This window comes from Marmota marmota, unplaced genomic scaffold (assembly GCF_001458135.2).
Source record: "Marmota marmota marmota unplaced genomic scaffold, marMar, whole genome shotgun sequence".
Classification (NCBI taxonomy): Eukaryota; Metazoa; Chordata; class Mammalia; order Rodentia; family Sciuridae; genus Marmota; species Marmota marmota.
Window position 1 is genome coordinate 6,565,998 of NW_026000026.1, and position 14,274 is coordinate 6,580,271.

At 41.9% G+C, this 14,274-nt stretch overlaps 1 protein-coding gene across 15 annotated transcripts in view; it reads right to left on the reverse strand.

Moving 5' to 3' along the window:
* Window positions 1-14,274, reverse strand: part of Stau1 (staufen double-stranded RNA binding protein 1) — a 53,191-nt gene that overhangs the window by 10,824 nt on the left and 28,093 nt on the right. For all 15 annotated transcript variants that reach the window (XM_048810825.1, XM_015479361.2, XM_015479415.2 and 12 more), the window contains one exon: window positions 4,733-4,831. In XM_048810825.1, the coding sequence (XP_048666782.1) occupies window positions 4,733-4,831 (99 nt within the window). The remainder of the gene's footprint in view (window positions 1-4,732; window positions 4,832-14,274) is intronic.

Consider the following 14,274-nt stretch of genomic DNA (forward strand, 5'->3'; position numbering starts at 1 on the left):
CTGAAGCGATCACATAATCACATGGAAGGAAAATAAAAACCAAATCCAATGTACATTAGCCACGACACTTAAAAAAAGAGCAACAACATTAGAAGACTTACACTACCAGATTCCGAGAATTCCTCTAAAGTTACAGCAGCTATACTGTCATAATATTGAGTAAGGATACACAAACAAATCCACAGAACAAAGTACAGGAATAGACTGCACAGAGATAGTCACTTAACTTTCAGCAAACACAAAAGCAATCAAAAAGTTTAAAAGAGGTACTAGATATCCACACGGCAAGGTGCTGGGGAGACTGAGCCGTGATCACTGATTTATAAACAAAAATTAACTGGACTCAGGTAGGTGCAGCAGCACACACTGGTAACCCCAGTGACCTGGGAGGCTCAGGCAGGAGGATGGCAAGTTCAAGGCCAACCTGAGTGATTCAGTGAGGCCCTGTCCTGTAATTTTAAAAAAGAAAAAACTTTACTTGGATCACAGACCTAGATCACAGACCTAAATGTGAAAGCTAAAACCATAAAGGTCTCAGAAGAAAACCTGATGTCCACAAAGTTGGCAGATACATATTCAGATATGTATCTAATAAAATTTTTTAAAGACCAGTGATACAGCTCAGTGCTACAGAGCACTTGCCTACCATGCTGGGGATGGAGAGGGGGGTTTACAATATTAAGTGTTAGAATGCAAATCGGTACAGTCATTTTGGGAAACTGGCAATTTTTTATTGAAGTTAAAATATCTACCCTATAACTCAGTGATTCTGAGTGCACATGTACACAAGAAAACTTACAGAAGAATATCAGCAGCTTTATTCTTAACAGTCCCCAAAAAGGAACCTGTTCAAATGCCCCTCTCCTGGACAATGCTTAGGCTGTTTCACACTCTTACACAAGACTACTACTCAGGAATAAATTACCAATGCACACATCTGGAGGGAGCTCAAAAACATGGCATGCATGTGAAACCAAAACCATATATATCCATAATATTCTAAAAAAGGCAAAATTATGGGGACAGAATTCAGATTAGCAGCCACCAGAGGCTGACAGGATAAGAGATGTCCTGCATCCTGATGGACATGTGCCCACAACTATGTACACGTGTCCTAACACACCACGCTAGAAACAGGGTGACTTCATATAAACTACCTCAAGAAACCGACCCTCCACACACCAAACAAGGTGATGGAGCAAGTCAAAGGACACAGGAGCCAGCCTGAGGGGCACTCTGGGCATCAAAATGAATGAATATGACAAGGAGAAATACCCCAAATAAAATAAAAAGAAACACATCTATTCAGCTATAATGCAAGAGAGGGTGAAGAAGTTCTCTTGATAGTGGAACGTCAATGCATAAACGCAGATCATCCTCCTGAACACAGTGATGGGCGACGCTTCCAGGATCCTCACTGCCAGGAGCTATAGGGGAGGCTGGGAGGGCAGAGCCTCCAGAATCCCCACCTCTGGTGTAGAGCCCTAAAACTAACAGACAACATGTGACCCCTGAGAAGGACCGACATCACTCCTGAGGTGTCCGGCCAAAGCACACATAATGCATGAGCAATCAGATGTGCCCCAAATGAGGACCATTTTACAAGTGACCTCTACACATGTCCAAGTCGTCAAAGACTGAGGAGCTGACAGAGGTTAAAGGAGAGCAAACAGACTTTGACTGAATTTGAGGTGAGGCGCTGTGTTGAACACTAGAGGCAGCAAAGATTTCTATCCAGGACACCACTGGGACAAGTGGCCACACATGAACACACGATGTGTGGGTGATGGTAGTGCAGAGTGCTGAATTTACTCTATTAGGCAACTAACTGTGTTTCTTTAAAAGAATATTCTTACTCTTAAAATATACATGCTGAAATATTGGAAATAAAGGGCATCATATCTGACAATTACTCTCAAATGATTCAGCAAAAATAAAAATGGAAACTAAAACAATATTACAGAAAAAGAAAAGGAGATGTGGTGAAATGTTCACAGTTGCTGAATCTTAGTGAAGGACACATTCACTATGCTGTTCTTGCAACTTTTCCATAGGTTTGAAATTTTTTTAAATAAAAGGTTGAAAAACTGTCCAGGAAAGAGCTTGAGCCCAAGAATTGGCTGTGCAGGGCTGAAGGGGGTCAAGAGGCACCACAGCCCCAAAGCCTGTCCCCTTCAAAGCCCATTCCCTTCAGGGAAAAGGAGGTGTTACGAAGAACCAAACTACACAGGCACCTGCAGGGGTTGCCAAAAAATTTCCTCAGGCGCCCCTTACGACGACACCTAGATTCTGGAATATTCCTTCCCAGAACAATGCTTTCCACATCCTCAGACCAGACTTGAAATCACAGGGTAGCCAACCCTATGGCTCACTTCAAAATCACAGCCCCTGTCCCCCAAGGAGTGTGTTCACCATCTCCTAAGGACCTCCTGGGGCTCTCGGGGGTGTGATTGCCCTGAGCGAGGGCACGCCCAGGGCCTGTGAGGTCTGCACAGCTTCCGCAAGCCAAGCCGTTCCATCAAAGGCAGGCTGCGTTCATTTTTCCAAAACACTGTTCGATGGCTCCTGCCTTCTCCTATCAACCCCTAACCTATCTTCCTACATGACAGACTTTACAACCAAAATCTTATCAAAAATTGACTACTATGTTAATTTATTCAGGAAACAGTTCCTAAGCATCTGATATATGCACCAGGCAATCTTCTAGATGCAAAATAGAGTCCTTGCTCAATGTAATAAAGAATATGAACCTCCTGACATAGGAGTTACACAATGAAAAGTACTCATATTACAAACTCTGTGCCACCAACAAACTGTTTTAAAAGTATTAATTAGGAAGATATTAACCCGGGCTGTGGCTGTAGCTCAGTGGCAAAGCACTTGCCTAGCACATGTGAGGCCCTGGGTTTGATCCTCAGTACCATATTAAAATAAATAAATAATAAAGGCATGTTCTCCCCATCTACAACTACCAAAAAAAATTAAAAGATATTAACCACCAGAGGGCACTCCTACAATTTGTCTTATGTGACTACTTCTTAAACGTTACACATTCCTTAACACAGGTTTCAAAGACAAATCTGAAAGACAAAGAAAAATGGAGGTGAGAAGCAATCTGGTCCCCACCCCAGACTCCACAGAGAAAATGCACAGAACGGCATAAAGTTCCAGAAAGTTCTACAACTCTCAGGCAGGGCAGCAACTCTTGTGAGCAGGTGACAAACTTCACAGAAATCCAGGCCCTCCCCACAAGCAGTCAACTCTAACCCTGAGATGACGTGAGGGGCCAGGCATCTCCACTCTCCCAGTCTTGACACACCTCCCTCCAATCTTTAAAAAAAAAATTTTCCTGTCATAATAACCCTAAGCAGGGGAGAAAAGGGATATTTCTTCCCTCTCTTACAACAGGTGCCCAGGGAGGTCTTGTGAATACTTTGGGGTGCAGGTCCCAACTAGTCCCTACTCAACAACCAGTCGTCCCATCTCCCCTCTTCCCCGACCCCGTGTCTGCTGCCCCAACATAAGGAGAAAGGTGGCAAGGCCTGCAGGAGCAGGAGGCTCTTACCCCAGGAGGGAGGAAACAGAGCCTCCTCTGGCTTGTTGGAGCCAGGGAGGGTAGAGGGAGGTGTCGGGGCAATGGAGGGGACAAGGAAGATCCCCGCACACAGACCAGTCCTGCTTGGCAAGCAGAAAGCACCCAAGGCTGTAGGTCAGAAATTGGCCTCACTCAGGGGCAGGTGAGGGAATAAATATGGGGTGAGTTCAGGGTACTAGCACATGAGAGGAGAAGGTACAGAGTTGAAGACAGGCAATGAAATCTGAGGGTCACCTGTAACTACAAAAGAGGCTACAAAGCTAAAGTATTTTACAGGATAATAAACTTCACATAGGCTTTGCAAAAATAATTCTATGATAAAGTATGGGATCAAGAAGAATAAATTTGCCATGCATCAAACCATAAGGGAAAATTCAAAAGAAAAAAAAAAATCCTCCTTTACCTTCCCAGTCTATGGACAGACTACGTTGTTTCTAAAGAAAACATTAAATGAATTTTATTTTCAATTTTGAACAAGGAACCCTTAAAATTGCTTTTATTTATTTATTTATTTTAATCAGACACTTTTTTAAAAAAAAATTTGCAGCTGGACACAATACCTTTATTTATTTTTAAGTGGTGCTGAGGATCAAACCCAGGGCCTTTCACATGCTAGGCGAGTGCTTTACCGCTGAGCCACAGTCCCAGCCCCTAAAATTGCTTTTACATTACAAAATCCCCAACAACCAATGAAAGTGATTTAAACAGATGATGCAGGGGGCAGACATGGACAATGACAAAACCAGTATCTTTTTCAAAGTTACTGATAAGGCTGTTTGGGACACTAAAAGAAATTCTCAATATTTTGGAGGAAAAGATGCTTTTAAGACTGATGAATGCAAGGAACCCTCTGTCCTAAAGAGTATGTGAGTAAAGAGACCAGTATTCTGCCAGCCACCTCAGGACGTTCACAGACGAGCTGAGGCCACGCATGGCCAGGCTACAGAGCCAAGGACACCCCTAGGTTAAAGACTCCAGGAGAAATTAATAACACTGCTTTGCTGAACAGAAACTCTGAATCTTAAATGTGGAGGTTCACATTTTATATTATTCAAATGATACTTGGGGGGGAATCACGCCTATGAGGAATTCTACAATATTTTATAATACAAAGTCCTACATGAAAAATAAACTTACCTCGAAATTCACAGGCAAGTTCCGTTTAAGTGCAATCTCAAACACTTGACTTATTTCAGATTTATTGAGATTTTCTTCTTCTGATTCTCTTCCATTCATCTAAAAGAAGAATAACTGTTTAGTAGTTATCTTTTATCAAAAGCATTAACATTCCAGCCTCAGTAATAAACCTTAAAGGCACTGAACCTTGTCTTTATGGACTTAACAGTAAACCAGTGACCAAGGTCACATGTGTACCATGTGTTTCTGAATTTTAAAGGTTAAAAAAAAGGACTCTGTCCAACATAGGTCAGAAAGTACCTCAGAGATCCACCATAACAAGGCGCACACAGCAGACCTGTGGTATCAATCAGCCAACTGCGCTGCTGCGAGACACCTGCACTGTCTAAGACGTGACCTCCAACGTACTCGAGCACCGAGGCCACTACTGGGGAGAGTCAAACACACAGGTCTGTGTGGAATGTGCACATGGGGGCTTTTTGTTTGGCCATAAAATCCCATAAAGCTATAACTGCCATGTTATACTCAGGTACTGGCAAAATTCAAGATGCAAACTAATGAAATCTTGTCCTCAACATAGGACAGAGAGTCTATCTTTATAACAAGGTGCTTTTACAGCCCTGCAGCCAGAAACAGGACCAGAGAGGAGCAGGGAGGGACATCCCCTCTGCGAGGTGATCCCAGGTTTTACACTGCACTGCAGCAATGGCACCAGAAACTAGATGAGCTTGGCGACAGCAAAGTGCCCAAACATGCAGAGGAACAGCTGCCCTTCACATTACTGCCTCTGAGTTTCTGTCAGAGAATCTGTAAAGTCCTGTTTCCAAGATCAGGATTACCAGGCAGGACTCTCAGCTGAAAGCGCTACATAGGGCAAGACTATCCAAGGTGACAGTTCCTCAATTTTATCAGGTAGATTCCCAACCACACTGGATGAACACATCCAGCTGTGATAAAAAAGTAAAACAAGAAAGAGAGAGAGAGAGAGAGAGAGAGAGAGAACACAAACCTAGGTTTTAAAAAAAATTGCTACAATCTAGAGTATAATTCCAGACAAAATGAACTCATCCCCTATGCCATTCATGAGTCCTTCTCTCCTTCCCGGTGGTGCTTTCCTTCCCAACCTGGGCTCACTACTCTGAGCTTCTTCAGTATTCCCGTAACATTCTGATGGTCCACTAACCCTAAGCAGGAAGATGCCTTTTTCTCTTTCTAACAAGATCTCACTATGTTGTGCAGAGCAGCCTTGAACTCCTGGGCTTAAGCCATCTTCCTGGGTTAGACTCCTGAGGAGCTGGCTCCACAGGCGCCCAAGACACGACCAAGAGTCTTCACACACAAGGAGCCTTAGGAGGCTGCAGTTCCACAGAAGACGGGATTGAAATTCATTTATTTATTTGTTTGTTTGTTTGTTTGTTTGGTACTGGACATTAAACCCAGGGGTGCTCCACCCCTGACCTACATCCCCAGGCCATTTTATTTTGAGGCAGGACATTGCTAAGTTACTTAGGGCCTCACTAAATTGCTGAGGCTGGCCTCAAACATGTAATCCTCCTGCCTCAGACTCCTGAGTTACTGGGATTATAGGTGTGCATCACCACACCAGCTAAAGTTTGTTTTTTAAATAGATTTTAAACTTTAAAAAAAAAAAAGCAAAGTGGGCTGGGGTTGTGGCTCAGAGGTAGAGTGCTTGCCTAGCATGCATGAGGCACTGGGTTTGATCCTCAGCACCACATAAGGTAAAATAAAGACATTGTGTCCACCTATAACTAAAATATAAATATTTGGGGGAAAAAAAGCAATGTATTTTATTTTATTTTTAAAGAGAGAGTGAGAGATGGAGAGAGAGAGAGAGAGGGAGAGAGAGAGAGAGAGAGAGAGAGAATTTTTTTTTTTAATATTTATTTTTTAGTTTTCGGCGGACACAACATCTTTGTTTGTATGTGGTGCTGAGAATCAAACCCGAGCCGCACGCATGCCAGGCAAGCGCGCTACCGCTTGAGCCACATCCCCAGCCCCAAAGCAATGTATTTTAAAAATTATGTTCATGGGCTGGGGTTGTAGTACAGTGCGTAGCATGTGTAAGTCACTGGGTTCAATCCTCAGCACCACATAAAAATAAATAAACAAAATAAAGGTATTGTGTCCACCTACAGCTAAAAAAGACATAAATTTAAAAACATGCTCAACGTCACTAGAATAATGCAAAACAAAATGATAAAACGCCACTTCATGCCCACAGGAATGGCTACTATCAAAAACGCAGAAAAGAGCAAATGCTGGTGGACATGAAGGGGCAGCACACAGTGCAGCTGCTGTGGAGCAGCTGGGTGCTCCATCCAAAAGCGAAGCCCAGCCGGGCACAGTGGCACACGCCTATAATCCCAGTGGCCTGGAAGGCTGAGGCTGGAGGATCAGAGTTCAAAGCCAGCCTCAGCACAGCAAGGCACTAAGCAACTCAGTGGGACGCCGTCTCTAATAAAATACAAAATAGGGCTGGGGATGGCTCACTGGTCGAGTGCCTCCCCCCCCCAGTTCGATCCCTGGTACTCCTCCCCTCCCCTCCGCCAAAAAAAAGTGAAGCCCAGAACGGCCTATGATGCGGCAGTCCCACTCAAGGTGTACACCAGGAACCTGAGCAGAGCCCTGAACAGAATCTGTACCGCTGTTCACTGCAGCTTCGTTCACCACAGCTGAAAGGTAAAAACCCGGTGTGTCCACTGGCACTCGAGGAGACAGACAAAATGGAGAATATTCATGATTAAATACAAAATGCAGCCTTCACAGGGAACAAAACTTGGAACTTGCACAACATGAATGAACCTTAAAAACATGATAGTAAGTGAAAAAAGCCAAGACGGGAGAACAAATGTCCACTGGAGGCACTTAGATCAGGCAGATGCACAGACAGAACAGCGGACGCCAGGGACGGGGGAAGGGCAGTGGGAACTTGCTGTTTCAGGGGTACAGTGTCTATTTGGGATGATGAAAAAGTTCTGAAAATAGACAGTTATGATTGCACAACCCTGAGAATCTATTTAATGCCCCTGAACTGTACACTGAAAAAATTTCCATGTGTACACTTCATCTCAATTTTTAAAAAAGCAACTATCAAAAAGGTATGTGCTTCCTAACAAATATTAATACACTAGAGACTGTCAAAACATTAACTTGTGCCAATTTAATTCATTTTTATGCATAAGAAAGCCTTCTGACAGCTATTTCAAGAGTGTCCAAAGATTTTTTTTTAATTTAAGTTGTTTGGAAAAAAAGAAAAAGTCTGCTCATGCTAAGTAGCTGTGTCAACACAAACATTCTCCTTATGTGCAACCAGAACAAAATGTGGAAATAAAGGGGCTGAAGCTGACAGAAGACCTCAAGAGCCATGCATATATCCCAATTTTCAAATGTGTTGCTCATTCTGCAGTCCAATTAGTAGTTTTTTGCTGTTATGGTTGTGTAGCTGTTTGTTTGTTTACATTCCTAGGAATGGAACGAGGGCCTTGCACTCTACACTGAGCTAGGCCCCCAGTGTTCCCCAGCCCCCTTTTTTTGAGACAGAGTTTAGTTGCTCAAGCTGGCCTCAAACTTGCCATCCTCCTGCCTCAGCCTCCTGAGTAGTTGGGATCATGCAATTTGTTTTAACTTTTTTTAAAATTTATTTTTTAGTTGTAGTTGGACACAATACCTTTATTTTGTTTACTAATTTTTATGTGGTGCTGTGAATTGAACCCAGAACCTCGCATATGCTAGGTGAGTGTGCTACTGCTGAGCCACAATGCCAGCCCTTAACTTTTATTTTTAGTTCTAAACTATTTCAAGCACACAGAAGGATACAGATAACAATGTAACAGAAAATCCCGGATTTAACAAATACCCACATTAAGTACTAGTGACATCATTTTTAAAAATGTTACTGTATTTTTTATACCTTTTAGTTATTTATTTATATGCAGCCCTGAGGATCACATCCTGTGCCTCACACATGGTAAGCAAGTGCTCTACCACTGAGCTACAGTCCCAGCTCATTTTTTTTTTAAGAAAAGCAGTGAAGCCTTCTCACCAGCCTTCCCCTGGCAGTTAACACCCACCAGGTGGGACTGTAGCCTTCCCAGCCATGTTCTTTTTTTTTTTTTTTTTAATTGGTTGTTCAAAACATTACAAAGCTCTTGACATATCATATTTCATACATTTGATTCAAGTGGGTTATGCCCAGCCATGTTCTTTTAATGGATAAACTCTCTATAGTATGAATTTATGTTTTGAATGTTCACATAAATCATTCTCCTGCCTGCCTTTATCAACATCGTATAATCAAAGTTTTCAGGTTTATAATAATGTAATGCTACTTTTCTACTGAGGTTTCACAAGACTGACGAAAATAATGGATCTAGTGCCAAGTTCTAACCTTAAAGCCAGTCATTCTCAATCAGCGCAGAGTCACTTTGGAGTTTCCAAGGAATTGGCGGAGAAGCCGCCGCCAGACAAATGAATTCAAGTTTCTGTGGGTTGGATATCCACTTTATAGTATTTATTTATGAGTTTCCAGGTGACTTTACTAGCAACCAGACTAAGATTCACTGCTCTAAGCCATTGCTTCTAGTGGAATGTCAACAGGGACAAACCAGCCAGTGAAATAAAAATGCAAAACAGGAAATGACATACACATTTATTTGAAAGTGAGATTATATTATTTTATATATAAAATAAGTATACAAACTATGTTTACATGGTTTATATATAAAATTATTTTTTATATAGCCAGGCACGGTGGCGCATGCCTGTAATCCCAGTGGCTTAGAAGGCTGAGGTGGGAGGATTCTGAGTTCAAAGTCAGCCTCAGCAAAAGTGAGGTGCTAAGGAATTCAGTGAGACCCTGACTCTAAATAATATACAAAATAGAGCTGGGGATGTGGCTCAGGAGTCAAGTGCCCCTGAATTCAATCTCCAATACTCAAATTATACACACACACACACACACACACATATATGTATGTATGTATTTTTACATCATCTGGGTTGGACCAAATACTGCAAGTGGGGAGGCAGCAAATGACTCATATCTACAAATATCATCCCCAGTAAGATGAAGAACCTTTAGCAGGCCCTTAGTCTTCCCTTCACGAAGTGGGAAGTACTGTTAACATCAATTGCCTAGTGTACGGTCCAGTATTAAAATCTAAGCAACACTAGGAAAAAGAAAAAGCACTCTGAACTATGCTTGACCCTCAATATGCCAGGAAAAATATTATCTGGCTCCAATAAACCCTTTTTATTTTTCTATATTTAGTCACTTTTACAAATAACAGGCATAATAAACAGATAAGTCATTTCATTTGATATTTTAACAAGAATTTTAAAACAGCAAACCTAAACTTTTTCCCCAAACTTCTGGTCTGAAAGGCATTCATTCCTAGTATGGGCACTCCATATGCAACTCCCCACCTATCTCCTGTCCTGCCTGAGCCAAGCGCCACCCACTACAGAACACCAGAGTTCAAACACCAGAGGTTCTTGCTTATCACGACTTCTGATCCTTCCTGTGTGGTCCTGTCTATTTCTCAAACAGATGCAAACTGCTGCTGAAGAAAGAACAACCATCTTTTTTTGCTCCTCAGCTGCAAAATGTTTTCACTTGTATTTATAGACACCAAAAAAGATCAATCTAATGATTTTTTGTTGTTTTTATATGATCTACTCCCTTCCAATCACCTTTGCACACATTTGTCCACTTATTTTGTAGATAAGTGTTAAGAAATAAATGTTGGAGTCAAACATCATAAAAGATGAAAAAATGTTGTTACACATGCTTTTGTTTTTTAATCTGAACGAGATGGCCCAGGTTCTTGTTGATAACTGTTGTTTAGGAAGTCCTTCCTGACAGACTAAATGAGTATTCCACATTTCCTTTTCTTCTGCCACAGAAATGTATTGTTTGCTCACCAGTCCTTGGGTTTGAGGACATTTAACTAAGCCATCATCTGCAGGCTCAGTCTGAGACCTCACTTAGCTGCTCCAAGTGCCCTCTAAAGACTGCCTGTGGAGGGCCGCCATCAGCCTCTGTGTTTTTCTTCCAACCAGACTAAAAACTGAAAAAGACCTCCTCTGTCAATCTTTCCACTATGGATGGGAAAATGAAAATCCTGACTTCTCACCTGGGTTCAGTGAAAGGCAAAAGAGGAGACTCAATGGATGGTGTCTCCAGTCTTTTTTTTTTTTTTTTTTTGGNTGAAAACTAAAAAAATAAATAAATATAAAAAAAAAAAAAAAAAAAAAAAAAAGATTCTGAAGATGCTATAATATAAAAATGGACAAAAAGATCCAAAGGGACATGTGCTAATTTTAAGAGAGAGTGACTTTTACTTTATTTTATAAAATGTTTTCCCTTAGTTCTTTATAAGATCTCAGAAAAAGAGTAAGAGTCATGTGATATCATTCCTTAAAGGGCTTGAAGAAGAGCTCAAAAGTGAAAACTGGGTCCACTGGATACTGGCAGCATGAGGGTGAAGATACTCCATTTTAGTTTTAGTCTTACTTAAATGTAGCCCTGTCCCAAGAGAAGATAAGGACTCAAGACCAGCAAAGTTCCCTTCATTTATTTTGACAAAAATAAAGAAAGTATTTAAAAAAATTTAATAAAAAATCTTTCATTTCTATCACCAGGATCAAACTACATCTAAAGTCTGCTATAACCTTCAAAATATTCACTTTGCACATGCACACATACATATACACCTACCTGGGGAGTTCTCTGCTTGCTTGAGCATAAGCAGGATCACACTGTAGGCATAACAACCCTGTATCCTGCCTACCACTGTAGATTCTGGCCCCCTTACATGCCCACTTATGCAGATCTACCACACCCTGGTACTCCCAGGAATAAATGTTTCCATCTACTTAACCATTTCCCTAGTAATGAACACTGAAGATAGCTCCTGGGTTTTTCTACTGCAGATATTACAGCCATGACTGTCCTGCTCATAACAGCTCAGACATGCTGAATAAGTCATCCTTTATCAACACAAACTTTATATTTAAAACAAAACAAAACCTCATGAGCCTTCTCAGCTCAGGACCTTTGTACCCACTGCTCCCTCTCTGGGAATGTGCTGTCCTGCACCTCTACTTGTCTTGGTCTCAGCTGAAATGACTTTCCCGGGGAGACCTCAGGACACAGCACTAGTGCCCTTCTGATCCTGCCACTCCTCCCTCCTAGCACTCACTGTGCTTTTTGAGGATACCCGCGTTAACGTCTGATGGCTCCGCTGCACTAGGCTCTAGAGGGCGGGGCCCATGCAGGACACTGGAGTTTTCACTGCAAGCCTTGCATAATGTGGAGGAGGGACCTGACCAACCTGCAGTGGACAAAGAATGCTACTCTGCCAGCTATCTCCTGAAGAGGAGCAACTGACCACTGCGCAATCACATGCTCTACAAGTTTTCAACAGCAAAACTGACTATACGTGTAACATGATCATTTCCTACAAGGGAAAACAGGCTGCTTACACCCTATTGGCAGGGTCTGAAGCCACATATCACCTTGCCTTTGGTTAAGAATTCTGTTCCTCTGATTATGGCTCACGGAAATACCATGGACACAAAGATTTCACTACAGCAATATTCTTCACTACCCATTTCATCATAAGGAAAACTGCAAATAATCTAGCTTTTCAATCAAGGGCCTCCTGAAAAAATGCACTGCTATATTTACACAATGGAACATTACAGCCATTAAAAATTTCTTAGCGGGGCTTGAGGTTATGGCTTAGTGCTTGCCTAGCACGTTTGAGGCACTGGGTTCAATCCTCAGGACCACATAAATTAATTAATTAAAGGTATTGTGTCCATCTATAACTAAAAATATGTATTTTTAAAATTTCTTAGGTATGTGTTAAAGGAGTCCCCCAGGGAATTATAAGTAAGTGACATAATAACATTTTCATGATAAACACTTTAGTGGAAAAGGTGTTACTGTACCATATCATCCCATTTTTATGAAATAACACAGGTGCGTGTATTTACTTATGTGGGTACTAACATCCACCAAAACATGTAGAGTGATTAACTACAAGTAGCAAATTTATAAATTCTTTATTTTCCTTTTTTTATTTCAAAAATTTTTATAATTCATATGTACTTCTTTTTTCCCTCTGTACTAGGGTTTGAACCCAGGGCCTCATGCATTTAGGCAAAGGCTGTACCACTGAGCTAAATCCACAACCTTCTTCACTTTATTTAGGGTCTCAGTAAATTGCCCAGGTAGCCTCAAGCTTGCAATCCTCTTACTTCAGAAATTCTGAGCAGCTGGGATTACAGGAGTGTGTACCATGACCTGGCTCACATGCATTACTTTAAAAAAAATAAAATTGTATTTTAAAAAGGTTATCTTGGGCTGGAGATGTGGCTCAAGCAGTAGCACACTCACCTGGCATGCGCAGGGCGCTGGGTTTGATCCTCAGCACCACATAAAAACAAAATAAAGACGTTGTGTCCACTGAAAACTAAAAAATAAATATTTTTTTAAAAAAAGGCTATATTTACTCCCTGCTCCCCACCAACAAGATGGCCTGGCAAAATCAAGGGGGCAGCACATTTAGGTGATTTATTACTTCTAAGAAAAACTCTCATCCCAGTTTCTGATTCCTTGTTTCTCAATCACTGTCTTCCAGACACTTCCGAAAGGCATTGTCTCTACTTCAAACCATGCAGAGCTGCTCAGGAGCAAAGAGAAGGGAAGCCAAAGTTCATGAGGAGACTGAAACATCACTCCAGCAAAGCTCTTCAAGGAACTTGCCCTGGAAAGCATCTGCTACAGCCACTGCCCCAGCCCAGGCATCAGACTCCAAGACACCCACCCACAGGTACGTTCCCTTTGTAGCAATGTTGTGAACACTCCCAAGGAGGACTCGAAGGGCAACAGTGAAGCACTGACAATACTCAGGAGCTATGGTTCTCAGCTCCTGCTTTAGATTGACCCCAAGAGCAAGTAAACAACAAAAGCGAAAGCCAGACTGCTGGGTTTTACCCAAGCCCTGCTGCTTTAGAATCGAGTGGGGTAGGCCTAGGAATTTTTTCTTAGACTTCAAGTGATTTTGATGCAGGCAACCCACACACCACCATTCAGCAATCATCTATCAACTGTTGGCTAGAAGGAACTGAGAAATACCTACTCCATCTGACTGCAATTATATGAGCATCAAAGTCAAGTGAAAAGGATGAAAGGTCTCCAACATAACCCAGACCACACTACCCTTTTGGTATTTTAACAAATCTCATCACTGAGAGACTCTTCTTTTTAACTTCATTAAATCATCTTCTCTTAAGTTACCGTCCGATTCTTTTATTTGATCTTTTGTGACCACTGGACTTAGGATATGTGATGAAGATGGAAAACGGGAACACTGCAAACAAAAGAAACACCAAGTGCTCCTGTGTGGCTAGCCACGAAGCCACAGAGCACCCTCCTGCGCTGGGCTGTCACACTGCCACCAGCTGGGTATAGGTCAGACCTCAGCAAGACGCTGCCCAGGGTCTATGTGCGT